General features: G+C 43.0%; 1 protein-coding gene across 2 annotated transcripts in view; it reads right to left on the minus strand.

Moving 5' to 3' along the window:
• Positions 1-14,767, minus strand: part of RFTN2 (raftlin family member 2) — a 37,383-nt gene that overhangs the window by 10,112 nt on the left and 12,504 nt on the right. For both annotated transcript variants that reach the window (XM_033169159.1, XM_033169150.1), the window contains exons 5-7: positions 14,096-14,299; positions 11,589-11,710; positions 8,502-8,605 (exon numbers count right to left, since the gene is read on the minus strand). In XM_033169159.1, the coding sequence (XP_033025050.1) occupies positions 8,502-8,605; positions 11,589-11,710; positions 14,096-14,299 (430 nt within the window). The remainder of the gene's footprint in view (positions 1-8,501; positions 8,606-11,588; positions 11,711-14,095; positions 14,300-14,767) is intronic.

Here is a 14,767-nt window from a genome sequence, read left to right on the forward strand (position 1 = left end):
AATCACTCCTGTGATTTCGCAATCCCATCAGCAGTATTAACAAACTTGATCGTAATGACCGTAGACAACGGCCACGAATCTCACTGAAACCAACAGGGCTTCATAAACATATCAACTTTTGTTCTGGCTTGTGGCCAGTCATTTATAGGCTTTCCCCTTGGTGTGAAAGCATCTCCTAGGACATTGCAGCCTCCGCCCAGAATTTGCTTGCAAATGTAGATTTCAAATGTATTGTCTGTGCATTTTCCTTCTTGGTTTTAAGGAGACGGTTGCATTTACAGACAAAAGCAAAAAGACTAGTAAACAAAGAATCACCTTATCTCAATATTCAGTTAATTAACTGATTTCTACCCTGCCCTTTCATCCAAAAGCATCCACATATAAAATGTGCTCCTGTTCAGGGCTCTAGACAGCTAGTCTCTCTAAGCTGGGCACCCCATGCTCTTTCCATTTCTCTTGTCCAGCTGACAGTCTACATTCCACTGTTCCTCATTGCGCTGTTGTTAGCTCCCTTACGCTAGTCTGATCTTTTGTGTGTGTGTGTGTGTGTGTGTGTGTGTGTGTGAAGATATTTTTGTACTTCTGCAAATCTTGGGATTCCCCCAACCATACTGATACTTCTGTTATTTCACAATGGCCCCATTTTGATTACAATCTTCGCAACACTACCAGCTTGGAACACAGCTAGGTTATTCTTTTTCTCAATTCGGATTGAAGCTGGTTTTGGGGGGGGGGAATTCATGAAGATGAGGTATTTCATAGAACCATAGAGTTGGAAGTGACCCTAGGAGTCATCTAGTCCAAACCGTGCAACGAAGGAATTTCATCGAAGGCATCCATGACAGATGGCTATCCAACCTCTGCTTAAAAACCTCCAATGGAGAGTCCACAACCTCCCAAGGGAGACCATTTCACTGTCAGAACAACTCTTACTTTCTCAGATAGGTAGGTGCACAACTGCAGCATCACTGAAAGCAATAGGATTTAATTCATTCACAATTAACTTGTACTGCTGATTCAGTTGCATCAAAGTCTAAATGTTTTAGACTTGTTAGGCCTTGATGCAACTAAAGTTAGCTAAAACTGAAAGAGAAATCTTGTTCTCAGTGAACTATCTAGAACAGGCTTCCTCAACCTCGGCCCTCCAGATGTTTGTGGCCTACAACTCCCATGATCCCTATCTAGCAGGACCAGTGGTCAGGGATGATGGGAATTGTAGTCTCAAAACATCTGGAGGGCCGAGGTGGAACAAGCCTGATCTAGAAGTATTGAAAACATTTTTCTATTTCCTGAATCTGGTAAGGGGCAAAATCTATTTCTTTAAAATACTGTATTTCACATGAGATCAAATGCTGGATCGCCATCTTTTTATGGTGGAAGCCGTGCATTTTGGACAGGGACAGATTGCATCTTCAAGAAACAATCCAGACAAGGCTCTGGTCCGTTATGTATGGAGTCACTACCATTTTTTCCCCCTTGACAAATGTTCTGTGCTTTTAACAGCTGCTTGATAAAATCCAACAGGTGCAACTCTTTCTGACGTGGAGACAGAACTGCTGAATTTCTGCATGCAAATCACAGCTGTTCAAGGCACAGAGCCTTGTCACAAAAAGATGACTGGATATGGTTGGACTGTTTGTGCTGACTTTCCCTGCATTAAGAAAATTAAGATACACTGTACAATCTTCCTTTATTATTTTCATCATCGTCATTTTCATCACCACCCAGTCCACTGCCAAGGCAAGACATTGGTCTAGCACAGGTTTGGCCAGCTCCCAAGAGACTGCGATCTACTCACAGAGTTAAAGACTGGCAGAGATCTACCCCCTTTTCGGGGGTTCAGGTCAAAGTTGTTGAGCTTTTTTAAGGATTGTTTAGCAATTTTTAGGAGTTCAGGTCAGGGGTGTTAAGCTTTTATTAGGGAAGAGAAAACCCCCGTTTTTTGGGGGGGTGGGGGTTGCAGGGCAAAAATGTTGAGCTTTTGTTAGGGGAGCCAGATTTGTTTAGCTTCTCAGGAGGGAGCCAGTGATCTACCAGTGATCTACCACAGACGTCCAGTGATCTACCGGTAGATCACAATGTACCTGTTGGACCTGCCTGGTCTAGCACACCCACTTCCACAAGGCTAAGAGGAAGACATAACCACCAGCAACTGCACTGCCTTGTCCCTGCAATTCTGCACCCAGCCGCGGCAAAACTTGAACCCTTCTTTGAAAATTTTCGGGGGGGGGGCCTCAGTCCCCCCCAACCATTAGGTAAATCAGAATGAATTCTCAGTAAACAGGCTGTCTGGAAGGGCTTCAAATATAAGCAGTTTATTTTATTAAGATACGTTTCATGCAAAGGGACGCGGGTGGTGCTGTGGGTTAAACCACAAAGCCTAGGGCTTGCCGATCAGAAGGTCGGCGGTTCACATCCCCATGACAGGGTGAACTCCCGTTGCTCGATCCCTGCTCCTGCCCACCTAGCAGTTCGAAAGCACGTCAAAGTGCAAGTAGATAAATATGTACTGCTCTGGTGGAAAGGTAAACGGCATTTCCATGTGCTGCTCTGGTTCACCAGAAGATGCTGGCCACATGACCTGGAAACTGTCTGCGGACAAACGCTGGCTCCCTTGGCCTATAGAGCAAGATGAGAGCCACAACCCCAGAGTCGTCCGCGACTGGACCTAACGGCCAGGGGTACCTTTACTTTTCATGCAACACAGTTATAGGGCCTCCAAAACCCCTCTAACAATCTAAACCTGTCTCTTTCCCCTCGTTTCCACTCCCTTTAATTCATTTCCATTTCCCTTTGCTATTGCTGGTTATTACTTTTGAGCTTCATACATATTCTTACACTGCCTTGCTAATAGGTGATGCCTCTGATCAGGCAAGAGGAGCAATTAAAAAGATGTTTGGGAGGTGTTTTGAGGGGCAGGCAGGGACCAACTCTTCCAATCAAATTTGCAGTCCTGCTACTTTTAATAAAAACCCAACGTATACAGAGACATGTGTATACACTGGAAGCCTGATACATGCATCGTCTGTGAAACATGTCGCTTGGCACTAAGTACCACCACATACTAGTATGTGCTTAAGGAACCAGTGTTCAGGCTATTGAAATAACTCCAAAGATTCCACTGGGAAAGACTAGGGAGGTGGGGGGGGGGGGAGAGAGAGAGAGAGAGAGAGAGAGAAGGAAGAAACATCATATTACATGCAAGCCTTCCTGACGGGTAAAAAATGTGCAGGATTCTGATCCCAGGAATTTGTCTGGCAACAAGGCATTTCCTTTCCTGTGTACCCTACTCAACAAAGGCACGGAATAATTAAAATAGTTTGACTACGGCAAAACTTTGGTTTTAACAAGGAAGCATGCGAGGGCTACAGTCTGGAAGCAAATTTAACATGTGTGATGTCTGGGCTTATTAAAATGCCGAACACGACAATGTCCAGGGGCTTACTTTAATTCACAACTGAGTTGAGTGATGGTGGAATTTCTGCTGAATTTCAATGAGGGAGGGAAAGTGCATTAAAGGGGAGTTTCTTTTCTAAGTTAAATCTCACCCCCCCCCCCTTTCTATTTTACGCCTTTGCCAAAGAATGCATAACTTAGGCTGACACTGCAATTAGTTTACCTTTCTAACACTGCTTTTTGCCTTCCTAACAGTTATGTTTTTTTCTTTAATTTGGCTGCTTTGAAGGGTATATTTAGTTCATTTTTGTTGAAGCTGATAGCTGTTACAAGTTTGTTGACGGCAGAACAAGCTTCTCTTGCAGTATCCTGGGAAAGGAAATAAAGTTGACTGAAAACCAGGCTTAGGGAGCTGCAGTCATGGCCAGAGGAATGTGCTTCCTATTTCATTATAGAGAAATAAGTAATTAGAAATGAATTAATTGCTGGGGCTAGGTTGGTTTTTTGTATATATGGGATTAGACGTTTAATTATTTTTAAAGAGGGCGTTTTGCGCCATTCTTGGGGTTGAATTTGCTGGTGCTCTTCTTTTCACGGGAAGACTTTTGATCCAGTAGATGACTCTGCAAGAGGAGGAGAGGGGCTTTTTGCCAATTTTCCTCCCCTGTACAGTTCCCTGAAAATCTGCTTCAGATTTTCTGGGACTGGGTAGCTCAGTGGAGTAGAATGTGGTGCTGATAATGCCAAGGTTGCTGGTTCAATTCCTGTATGGGACAGCTGCATATTCCTGCATTGCAGGGGGTTGGACTAGATGATCCTCAGGGTCCCTTCCAAATCTACAATTTTACGATTCTGGGATGGAAGATGGTGGTTGTGGGCTGTGGCAGAAGGAAGGAAGGAAGGAAGGAAGGAAGGAAGGAATGGCAATAATCATTGCTCTTCCTGTCCTGTTAGCAAAGACTGTGAATGGAAGAACTTGGTTGTGGAAGGGCACCAATGGATACAACCGTTAATAAAAACAAGCTAAGAATAACAGCAGCAGATAGTCTATAGGTCTATCTAGCCAGCAAGGAGAAAAATGTAATGCCTAGAAACAGCTCAGCCAGACCCAAAAGTCTTCAAGACAGGGGAGCTCCTTCTGTTCTCATTTGCTTCACCAAAAAAAGGGAAGAAGCTATAAGTGGACTGTAGTCCCATGAACATTTTGTTGTTCTTACTGCTAAGTTACTGGAGATTCACACCTTTTCAAAGCAGTGCAATTGCATCATCACTTGGTGGGATGGCTTGTCGGTCTGCAAAAAATTGTTAATTGGTAGAATATGAGTGTGAAAACGAAAGCTGCAGAGGGAAGCTAATGAGTGCTTCTTTCACTGTCTTAAAACAAAATTAAAAATTAAAAAATTCCTTCCAGTAGCACCTTAAAGACCAGCTAAGTTTGTTCTTGGTATGAGCTTTCGTGTGCACGCACACTTCTTCAGATACACTGAAACAGACGTCACCAGACCCTTATATATAGTGAGAGAGTGGGGAGGGGTGTTACTCAGATGGGTGGTGGGAATGGGTGATTGGCTGATAGGTGTAGAAAACCTGTTGACGACTGTTAACGACTGCAATTGGTCTTAAAGGAAAAAGCAAGGGGCGAGATGGCTAAAGATAGCTTTGTCATGTATAATGAGATAAGAATCCAATGTCTTTGTTCAGACCAGTTTTATTTATTCTTAAGTGTGTGACTGCTTTTACTCTACTAGTTGCACCGAGAAGCTGATGCATATGGCTGGATCCAAAGGTTACCTTGAGTAAGGCACATGTTCAAGAAAGGTACAGTCCCCCTGGTTCCATCTCTGATACCCTGAGCCTCACGAGTTGATTTTCAGAGTGCCCAGAGGGCTCCAAGGACGTAGCAGGAAAGGCCTGTTATATGAGTAGAACTCTGCTCTTGTGTCTTAGGAACCAACCCATAAATTCCCATTTTTATTTATTCTTTTAGCTAGGTATTCCCTGATATAATTCTATGCACAGAGCACTGCGCCAGCTGATTTGGGGAAAACAACAGCTCTGTTCTTTCATTTAGCTCTGCAATGTACAAGACATTGGGATACTAAAAGTTATTAAGATTCACCAGGAGTTCTGATGTTAAGAGTTCAAAGTCGGTGGCGGGGTGGGGGGAGGGGGAGGGAAAGAGAACCGTAGACTGCAGAATATGCTGTTCTGTATTCAGACATGTGATTTGCATTCTTAAGGAAATCCGCCATGTGAAAGACAGCATGAAACCCATCAGACAAGTACTAATTAATGTGGCATTTCCTCTGTTTGCTTATTTTTAATGACGTTGTTGCTATGTTTTCTTTGCAGAATAGATACTAGTGGAAATGATTTATCAGTTGAAGGACATAACACAGAAATTTTAAATATAAATCATGTAATGGTTTTGCCAGACATTACACCAGCACTCCAACTCACATGTGTGTGCCAGAAGCAGACTTTTGGATGAAGAACCCTAGCAAGATGAGGAATTCATGTGCAGGATATGTGATATACCAGGGGTGGCTAACTCCCAAAAGACTGCGATCTACTCACAGAGTTAAAAACTGGCAGTGATCTACACCCTTTTGGGGGGCTCAAAGTTGTTGAGCTTCTTTTAGGAAGGAGGAAGGCCCACGTTTTTTTGGGGGGGGGGGTCGGGTCACAGTTGTTGAGTTTTTTCAGGGAGGAGGAAAAATATTGAGGGTTTTTTTAGGGGTCAGAGTTGTTCAGCTTCTTTGGGGGGACCCAATGATCTACCAGTGATCTACCGCAGACGTCCAGTGATCTACCGGTAGATCACGATCTACCTGTTGGACATGCCTGTGATACACTAACCTGATCTAACACCCTGGGCTGTGCAAACTGCAACTGTAATTGCTGGTCAGCAAAGGAGGAGGCTTCCGTTTAGTCTTCCAACATGCCCCCTTTGCTGTCAAACAGTATATTACTACAGGTTTTGCCTTTAAAAATAAGGCTATATGCACACTTGGTTGGATTGGAGCCCTCCTATTTAAGAGTAGCTGTTATTGTTGCTATTACTGTTGTTTATTATTTCTATTTCTTGCCTGCCTTTCACCATGAAGTCAGAGGATGGGTCACAACAGTTTGCAAGCAATTAAAACAGCTCACATGAATACTGTCTCTCCAGAGTGGTGTTTGGACTACTGCAATGTGCTGTACGTGGGGCTGCCTTTGAAGGTGACTCAGAAACTACAGCTAATGCAGAATGCAGCAGCTAGACCAGCGACTGGGAGCGGCTGCCAGGACCATATAACACCAGTCCTGAAAGATCTACATTGGCTCCTGGTACGTTTCCGAGCACAATTCAAATTGTTGGCGCTGACCTTTAAAGCCCTGAACGGCTCCATCCCTGCATACCTCAAGGAGAGTCTCCACCCCCATTGTTCAGCCCGGACACTGAGATCCAGCTCCAGGAGCCTTCTGGTGGTTCCCTCATTGCGAGAAGTAAAGTTACAGGGAGCCAGGCAGAGGGCCTTCTTGGTAGCAGCACCCACCCTGTGGAACGCCCTCCCATCAGATGCCAAGGAGATAATTAACTATACAATCTTTAGAAGACATGTGAAGATGCTTTAATTAAGATTCCTGCATTGCTACCGATGTCTCAAATATTCCCTTTAGGTGGAGATTCCTTGGGCTACCAATGTCTCGAATATTCCCTTAATTTTCTCCCTTTATTTCCAAAATCATACCTATCATGGCTCAGAAACAGTGCTCATTCACTATTAGCACATGATAAATCATACCACTCAATAACTCAAATATTATTGTCTGCAAGAGCTGGCTAGTTATGTAGTATTTCCGACTTCCTCTACCTCCCCCTTTCTGCTTATGATGTCCCAGTTCCCTTCTAATGGCAATCAAGCCAAGAGCCGCTTCCTGTTTGCCTTTAAAGGCTTGTTGTGGTTAAAATCTGCAAGGATGTTGATGGAAAGCAATTTGGGACAATTTCCCTTCTGCTGGTTTTTCCTACTTGATCATTGCAGATCCCAATAAACAGCAAATATGATGCTGCTCTAAAGGTTTCAGTTGATCAGAAAAAAATGAGCATATTCAGACAACAGCAATACCATGTTCATGCTAAAGTGAATGTCTTTTGACAGATGTCTCACTACTGCTAACAGTTTTTGTGATTCAGTTTTATGACTAGCAACCCAGTCAGATGGATTGGAAATACATACAGACATACATGCATAAAAACCCCAATTTATTTTCCATAACAAAAGTGCAGAAAATATTCAGAATGAAACTATGGGACCAAAAAAATGTGATTCTTATCTTCAAAAAAAACCCCAAACATGTCAGAACAGATTTTTGATCAGAGCTCAAAGTCTTAATGGTGATTTTCAGGCTACAACTTTTAAAAAACAAATCAGGGAATTCCCAAATCTCAGTTGTTTCTGCTTTTCTTTTCTGTGACAACAATGGACTCTTCTCCCTTAGAGAAAAAAACCCTGCACTCGAGTGTTTTATCAACACTATCTGGAACACTAGTGCTGCTTTTCCACTTAAAAAGAAGAATTGATTCAGAAACTAGGTCAACTCCCTTGGAAAAAAATACGTATTTGCTTGGATCAGTTCCTGAACTACTCCACCCACCACCAAAATTACACGGACAGTTTTCCTTCCCAAGCAACAAACTCTGCTGAAGTAGTTGGTAGCCTTTGTAATTACAGTGAAACGGTCACTCCTGTTTGAATCTATCACAGAAGAGGGATACCATAACTGTTCTAATTCAGGGATTCCCAAACCTGGGTCTCCAGGTTGCTGCTTACAAACAGATCTGAGAAACCTCCTTCCTCAGGCTGACTTGGTTAACATAGTCAAGAGGGACGGAGACCCTGCTCAGCATTTTAATTTTGGGTGTGTGTGTTACTCATTTGAAAGCCCTTGATTGGCATTCCTGGAGAACCGTGCCTCTGAGACCAAGCTGCTTGGGTGAAAACAGAAGCCCTGCCTGCCAGGTGGCATCAGTTCAGACCCCATGTGCTGTCAGGAGCAGGTATGTCCCCGCTAGTCGGGCTTCCATGCACTAGGGAGAGAAAGGCACCGTTTTCATTTACCTGTCCAGTCGGATGATTGGAGTAGGCAGCACACATGTTAAAAGCCAACCGAACTCAGCCAAGGTATGTAGCAAAGGACCATAATCTGTTTTGATTTCACTGCCCTATATAAAAAAACAACAAAAAAAAAGAGGCATTAGTATATTTGGGGAGAGCAGCAAGCATTTCCACAAGCCAAATAGCAGTTTTGGACACCCTTGCGGGACCAGGTGGTTGAACTCCCCATAATCCAAGCCATATAAATAAGAGACCAAAGAGACTGGTTTTGGGTCAAAACAGGGCACAACATTATTGAATACAGATGAAAGAGGTTTGGCTTGGGCATGGGGCAATCTAAATACTTCTGGTCCACCCGCCGGAAGTGACACATGGTCAATCCAGACGGGGGTTCCTAAGACTTACATCAAATAAGGTGACCCCCCCCCAGGGACCGCTGACTGGGGGAGTGCCCTTGGCCCTGGCCCCAACTGGGCATGCAAACATGGCCACTCCCCCCAAGACCCCTTTAAAGGGATACCCCAGCGTTTGCAGGGGCAAGCGGAGACTACAACCTCCCCTCCATCCAAAACAAAGGATTGCCCCAGTGCCCAACCAGTTGTGACGATTGCTATGAGGTAGGCAAAACCACCAGGTCAGTGTCAATCAGCCCGGTGGGCAAATTCCTACCCAACCCCCAAAAGGACAGTGACCACTGTAGCCACAGCAAAGTCATTGACTGTAAGGTTCTCAGTTAGTTGCTCATGAGTAAGCAGCCAGGAGTCCGCTGTTTCCTTTAAGGATTTTATTGTGCAAACTATGTACAGTGCAGAGCTGAAAAGTTTATGTCTGTATCAAGCGGCGCCATAATCCGGGAATGGCCCCTTCCGGTTCTGACCCCAACAAAAGAGTTTCGGTATCCGAAAACCCCGCCTTCCATCCTTTCTCTTCACCCCACAACATCTTTGGGGCGACGGAAATTGTGTTCCCCCTGTATTGCCCTCGGGACTAAGGGAGTGCTGGGTCTCTCTTGCATCCCCAGAGCCTCTACTCCCTTTCCCCTGTGAACTCTCCCCCTCCTCGCTGGACGTCTCGCCGCTCCTCTCGCTACCAGAGGAGGTGCTGCTGGCAAGGTGGGACTGGGGCAATCTGTAGCATCCGGAGAGCCCTTCCACCACCTTGCACTGCATAGGGGACAGTTCCCTGACATTGACTATCAGCTAAAAACTGAGGGTGGGTAGGTGGGGAAAACTGGCGAGGGAACGAACAGGTGTGGACTGGTTAAATGGGCAAGGGGCAGATCCAAGGGAAGCCTACCTGCTCTGTTGGCTCCGCCTCCCTGGCACAGCCCAAGTCCCAGCCTGCATCCCCATTTGCCAAAGCAGGGTGCAGGCCAGGATCCAGTTCCTGATAGGTGGCAGGGGCATCTGCCCCCACCACCTACCAGGAAGGGCATGGCAGTTCTAATGCCTGATTAATCCCATGACTGAAAAAGAATGTAAGTGGCAGGCAGATGAACTCTGAAAAATGGCATTAACTCTGCTAAACTTGAAAAGTTAGATAGCTCAGACAATCACTGGCAAAATCTGTTTGTGTTATTTGGCTATTCTTGATTATTTAGCTATTCAAATTTGGTAAATTTATATTGGATCTGATTTGCATGTTATACTCACATATAAATTTCATCTCCCCTCTTTTCCCTGCCCCCAGTTGTTATTTGTTATTATTATAACTTTGCTATATTATTACTATAACTTTAATTGTATGCCCTGCCCTTCCTCCCATGACAGAACCAAAAAGAAAAGGAAAAAGGATGTTATGTGCCTGATTGACCTTTAACTCTGTTGCTGAACTGAGAGCAAACAAGGAAATTATGAGGAGTCTGTGATTCTGCTTTCTTAATTAATGCTGCCTCTGATCAAACATAGCAACTGTGTGTGGGAGCAATCTAGATATTCTGCCAAAGCCACTTTTGCTGGTGCGGAAACAAGCCATGTTTAAAATGAAAAGGTAAGTTTGCTTCTTCTTCCTTCTGTCTGAATGCAGAGCTCTCCTTCATATGTCCATCAGAATTGAGCCAACGGGTGGCATAATACAACGAAGTAGTTCTGTGAGCACTAGGATTTCCTTTTACACAATGGAACTTCCTCTCCCTGCATGTCCCCATGCTCCAAATTTGCTCCAGAGGGTGAGCAGATTTATGGGGTGTGCGGGAGAAACACGGGGAGAGGAAAGCTCAGTTGCCCAGCCAAAAGCCCCTGTGCTAACAGAACTACTTTGCTAGATATTTATTTTATGCACTACTTTCCCTTATTTATTTATTTTTTAAAAAAGTCTTACCCTTCCAAAGTTAAGGATTTTTGAAACGCAGTGTAATTTAAAAGTAGAATGCCTAGTGGTTAGAAAAGCTGTCCTCACCCCCAAAGCAGGGGGCGAGGAATATTTCAAAGGCAAACACATTTTGGGGAGGCCACCTTGATTGGGGAGCTTAACAAGTCAGCTTATTGTGCCTCTTCATTTCCTAGAAACCGGTTCCATCATTTAAGCCAAAGGTTCAGTTTTTCCAGCAGAAGCTGCTACCACATATATACTGTCAGCAGTACGGTGGCTAATTTCTATGGCCCAAACCAAACATCAACCCAAACCCCTATGTGGTTTTTCAAGTTTGTCTGCCAGGCGTATTTTGCACGAAATGTTCAAATAAGAATGTGCGACGCAGAAATCGCAATATACAACTGTGCAAAGCTCCTGATATTTATTCAGAGTCTTCTTGCTGAATACAATAGTCTGCTATGATGTATTTTAAGTACGGTACAATCTGCTAGTGTGTGCCTTAAAAGTTTGAATCGGTATGTAACCTTAAAGGCCTGACCAACATCTACACTTTCAATATTTCCTTAGTAAAATTTATGATTTAGTTAAGAGCGTTTACAAGAAAATATAGTAATTGGGTTTTCCAACTCAAGCCAACTCAGTTGCACCCATTTTACAGACTGGCTTATAATTATTTACTAATTTGAACTGATTTGTAAGCGATATCATTCTGAATCTGGAGACAAACAAACCTATGAGACTAACTTGTATACATAAAAACAAAAACAAGGCATTTACCTCAATTACAGTCCATTGTTCTACAACAATGGCGTCATTTCCTTTCCTGTTTGAACCGGGCACTCCTGTGCCTTCTTCTTCATATATAAATAAGCCTTCTAATGATTTGGGCAAGTAGTCAGCTAGGGAAACAAGAAAAGAAGGAAGTAAATGATAGAAATTTTGAATCGTTAATAAATATATCATTAATGTAGCTGCTTTTTATTTCATTCAAATTAGGGTGTTTTTCTTCCTCTCTGTCTTAACACATCAGCACTCTTCTGTGTTTGGAGTCTACAGAGAAAAATAATGTCACCTTTACTAACTAAACTGATCATGGAATCAAGTGTGGATTGCACCAGCTTCTAGTACTATTCTCCATGAGATTACACACACACACACACACACACACACACACACAACCTGGTATGGAATTACTGTGTACAACAGGCTTCCTCACCTTCCCCTCCAGATTTTTTGGCCTACAACTCCCATGATCCCTAGCTAGCAGGACCAATGGCCAGGCATGATGGGAATTGTAGTCTCAAAATATCTGGAGGGCTGAGGTCGAGGAAGCCTGGTGTATATGTCATTTCCCTCTCCTAAAGAGCCTGTAAAAAGGAGATACCTGATTCCTGGCACTTTGCATGTATTAGATATAGGGGTGTGTGTGTGTGTGTGTGTGTGTGTGAGAGAGAGAGAGAGAGAAACAGTGCCTGGACTGTTGTCCTCTGATCTGTTGTAGCTGTATAATGTTCATATGATCTCTGTCTGCCTGTCTCTCACACACACTTCTTAGGATATTAAGGACCCCTGGATGGTTGATCCTGTCCAAGGTGACTATGGGATTGGTGCGCTCATCTCACTTTCAGGCCAAGGGAACTGGTGTTTGTCCACAGACAGCTTTCCGGGTCATGTGGCCAGCAGGACTAAACTGCTTCTGCCGCAATGGAACACCATGATGGAAGTCAAAGCGCATGGAAACGTCGTTTACCTTCCCGCGGCAGTGGTACCTATTTACCTACTTGCACTGGCTTGCTTTCGAACTGCTAGGTTGGCAGGAGCTGGGACAGAGCAATGGGAGCTCATCCCGCCGCGCGGATTCAAACCGCTGACCTTCTGATTGACAAGCCAAAGAGGCTCAGTGGTTTAGACCGCAGCGCCACCTGCGTGTACCAGGATGTCTTACCCTCACATATTACCATCACTGTGAAGAGTGCTGCAGAATGAAGTGTGCCCAGAAGTGACATCATTAGTGTGAGACACTGGAAGCACACCCTTCCTTCTCTCTCTTAACACACAACCATTTCAGAGGTCCTTTTGAAAAAGGGAGATGACACATTTTCCCTACAGATCAATCCAGGGCATCATTGCTACTTTCAATTAATGGCGCTAGCAACTTGTGGAGTCCCCACACTAAATTCCACGATCTGTTACGTTCCTATATGTACTTCTCTCTGTAAATGCCAAACACAGTCAATCACCTATGACATACTGAAGCAAAATCTAGAAAGTTTTAGTTTCCAAAGATAAATGAATAAAAATATTTTAATAAATATATCTAATTGCCATATTAAAATTGTTTATGTTAAACTATTTTCCACACAGGGAAAATCAGTTATGGAAAACATTAAAATGAACATTAATAGCCAAATGATAACATTAAGAAGACCTCTTAAATGAACCATGTTATTGTTTGCTTACATATACTTTATGTTAATGTGTAAAATAGAAAGCACTAAGCAGACATAAAATTACTCACTTAAGAGGTTTTCTTAATGTTATCATTTAGCTATTAATGCTTCTCACTTGAATATCTTCCATACAAGGACTTGTTGTGAAATGCTGTGAAATTAGAAGCAGCTCTTCAGAGAAGAGACCTCACACAAAGAAACTGTTCTTAATGCCCTTCGTTCCATTCATACCCAACTATCACAAACAGTGATAGTAACAGTAAAGAAATGAATATTGGGTGAAAAATTAGCACGCTACTTTAAAGAACTTGAAGCTTTTCAGTTACCAAACAATCACATTGAAGCCCGAACTTCCAATCACATAAGTTACCAATTATGTGTTATTCTCCTGCATCAGAAACATCCATATCAAATATGGTATCCTAAAAGACAAATTTTAATATGCATTTTGATGCATTATTAGAGCTATGAATGTTATCACAGAATTCAGAAAAACAAAAGATAACTGTGTTCCTATCCGTGTATTAGTTTAGGAGTTGTGAATTAGGTCGGTTCACTCACAAACACCCCTAAATGCAGCAGTACTTTTTTGCCATCTAATTCTCTAAGAAAAATTAACGTTGTTAGAAAAATATTACTTGCTGGGGAAAAATAGAATATTTCTCTACTATTTGTGCCTTCCCTCAAATAATCATTTCCTCCTTCCTACTCTTATTGTACAACATTGATTAAGTAAGAGAAGCCACTACATTATCTACTTTACTGTTCTGAAATAAATAATACTATTATCGCCTTTTTTAGGTGCAAGGAGACTAATGGTATGATTTCAGTTACCTTTAGAAGCCTCCCAGTGTACGAATGAGTCAATTAATGACAACCCTTGTTTGTAATAAAACGTGGTTAACTCTAGCCAGTCAGCATCCAAAGTACTAATCACGGGTCCTTTCCTCGACACTTTTAGAGACAAAACACCGTCGTGATACGTCCAACAGGTGGAATCATCCTCGAAGACGTTGAAGACTGTATACAATTTGTTATCTGATAAGATATTAGAAAACAAAGAAGTCAAGAGATAATGAGGGCTTGAAGGAATGGAGTAACTAGGGAAAAAAAGATTAACCTTTTATGACCACTTATGAAGAACAGTTATCAGTATTTCAAGTGGAGAGAACTTAAACTTGTCCATAGATCATGACATAAAGCCTCAACGTGGCAAATGAAAACCATTTAAACTCAAGTGGGGTGTTGAAAGTCAATATGGTGGAAGCTTCTGAGCCAACAGGCAACTTAATAGAGGGGCTTAACATTTGAAATCCTCCTTCTCCTTAGACAGAACAAGGTTGTCTCATCTTTGAGTTCTTTTCCCAACTCTCAAAATGCTCATTTCTCTGCCTCTCTTTGAGTGGACAGCTCTGCTTTTTAATCTTCCCTGCCCAGTCCTAGGCACTTTGCCCGTCTTGTTTTACATCCCCTTTCTCAGCGCTCTAATTTTCTCATCTATCCAAT

The sequence above is a fragment of the Lacerta agilis genome, chromosome 1, assembly GCF_009819535.1.
Source record: "Lacerta agilis isolate rLacAgi1 chromosome 1, rLacAgi1.pri, whole genome shotgun sequence".
Taxonomy (NCBI): domain Eukaryota; kingdom Metazoa; phylum Chordata; class Lepidosauria; order Squamata; family Lacertidae; genus Lacerta; species Lacerta agilis.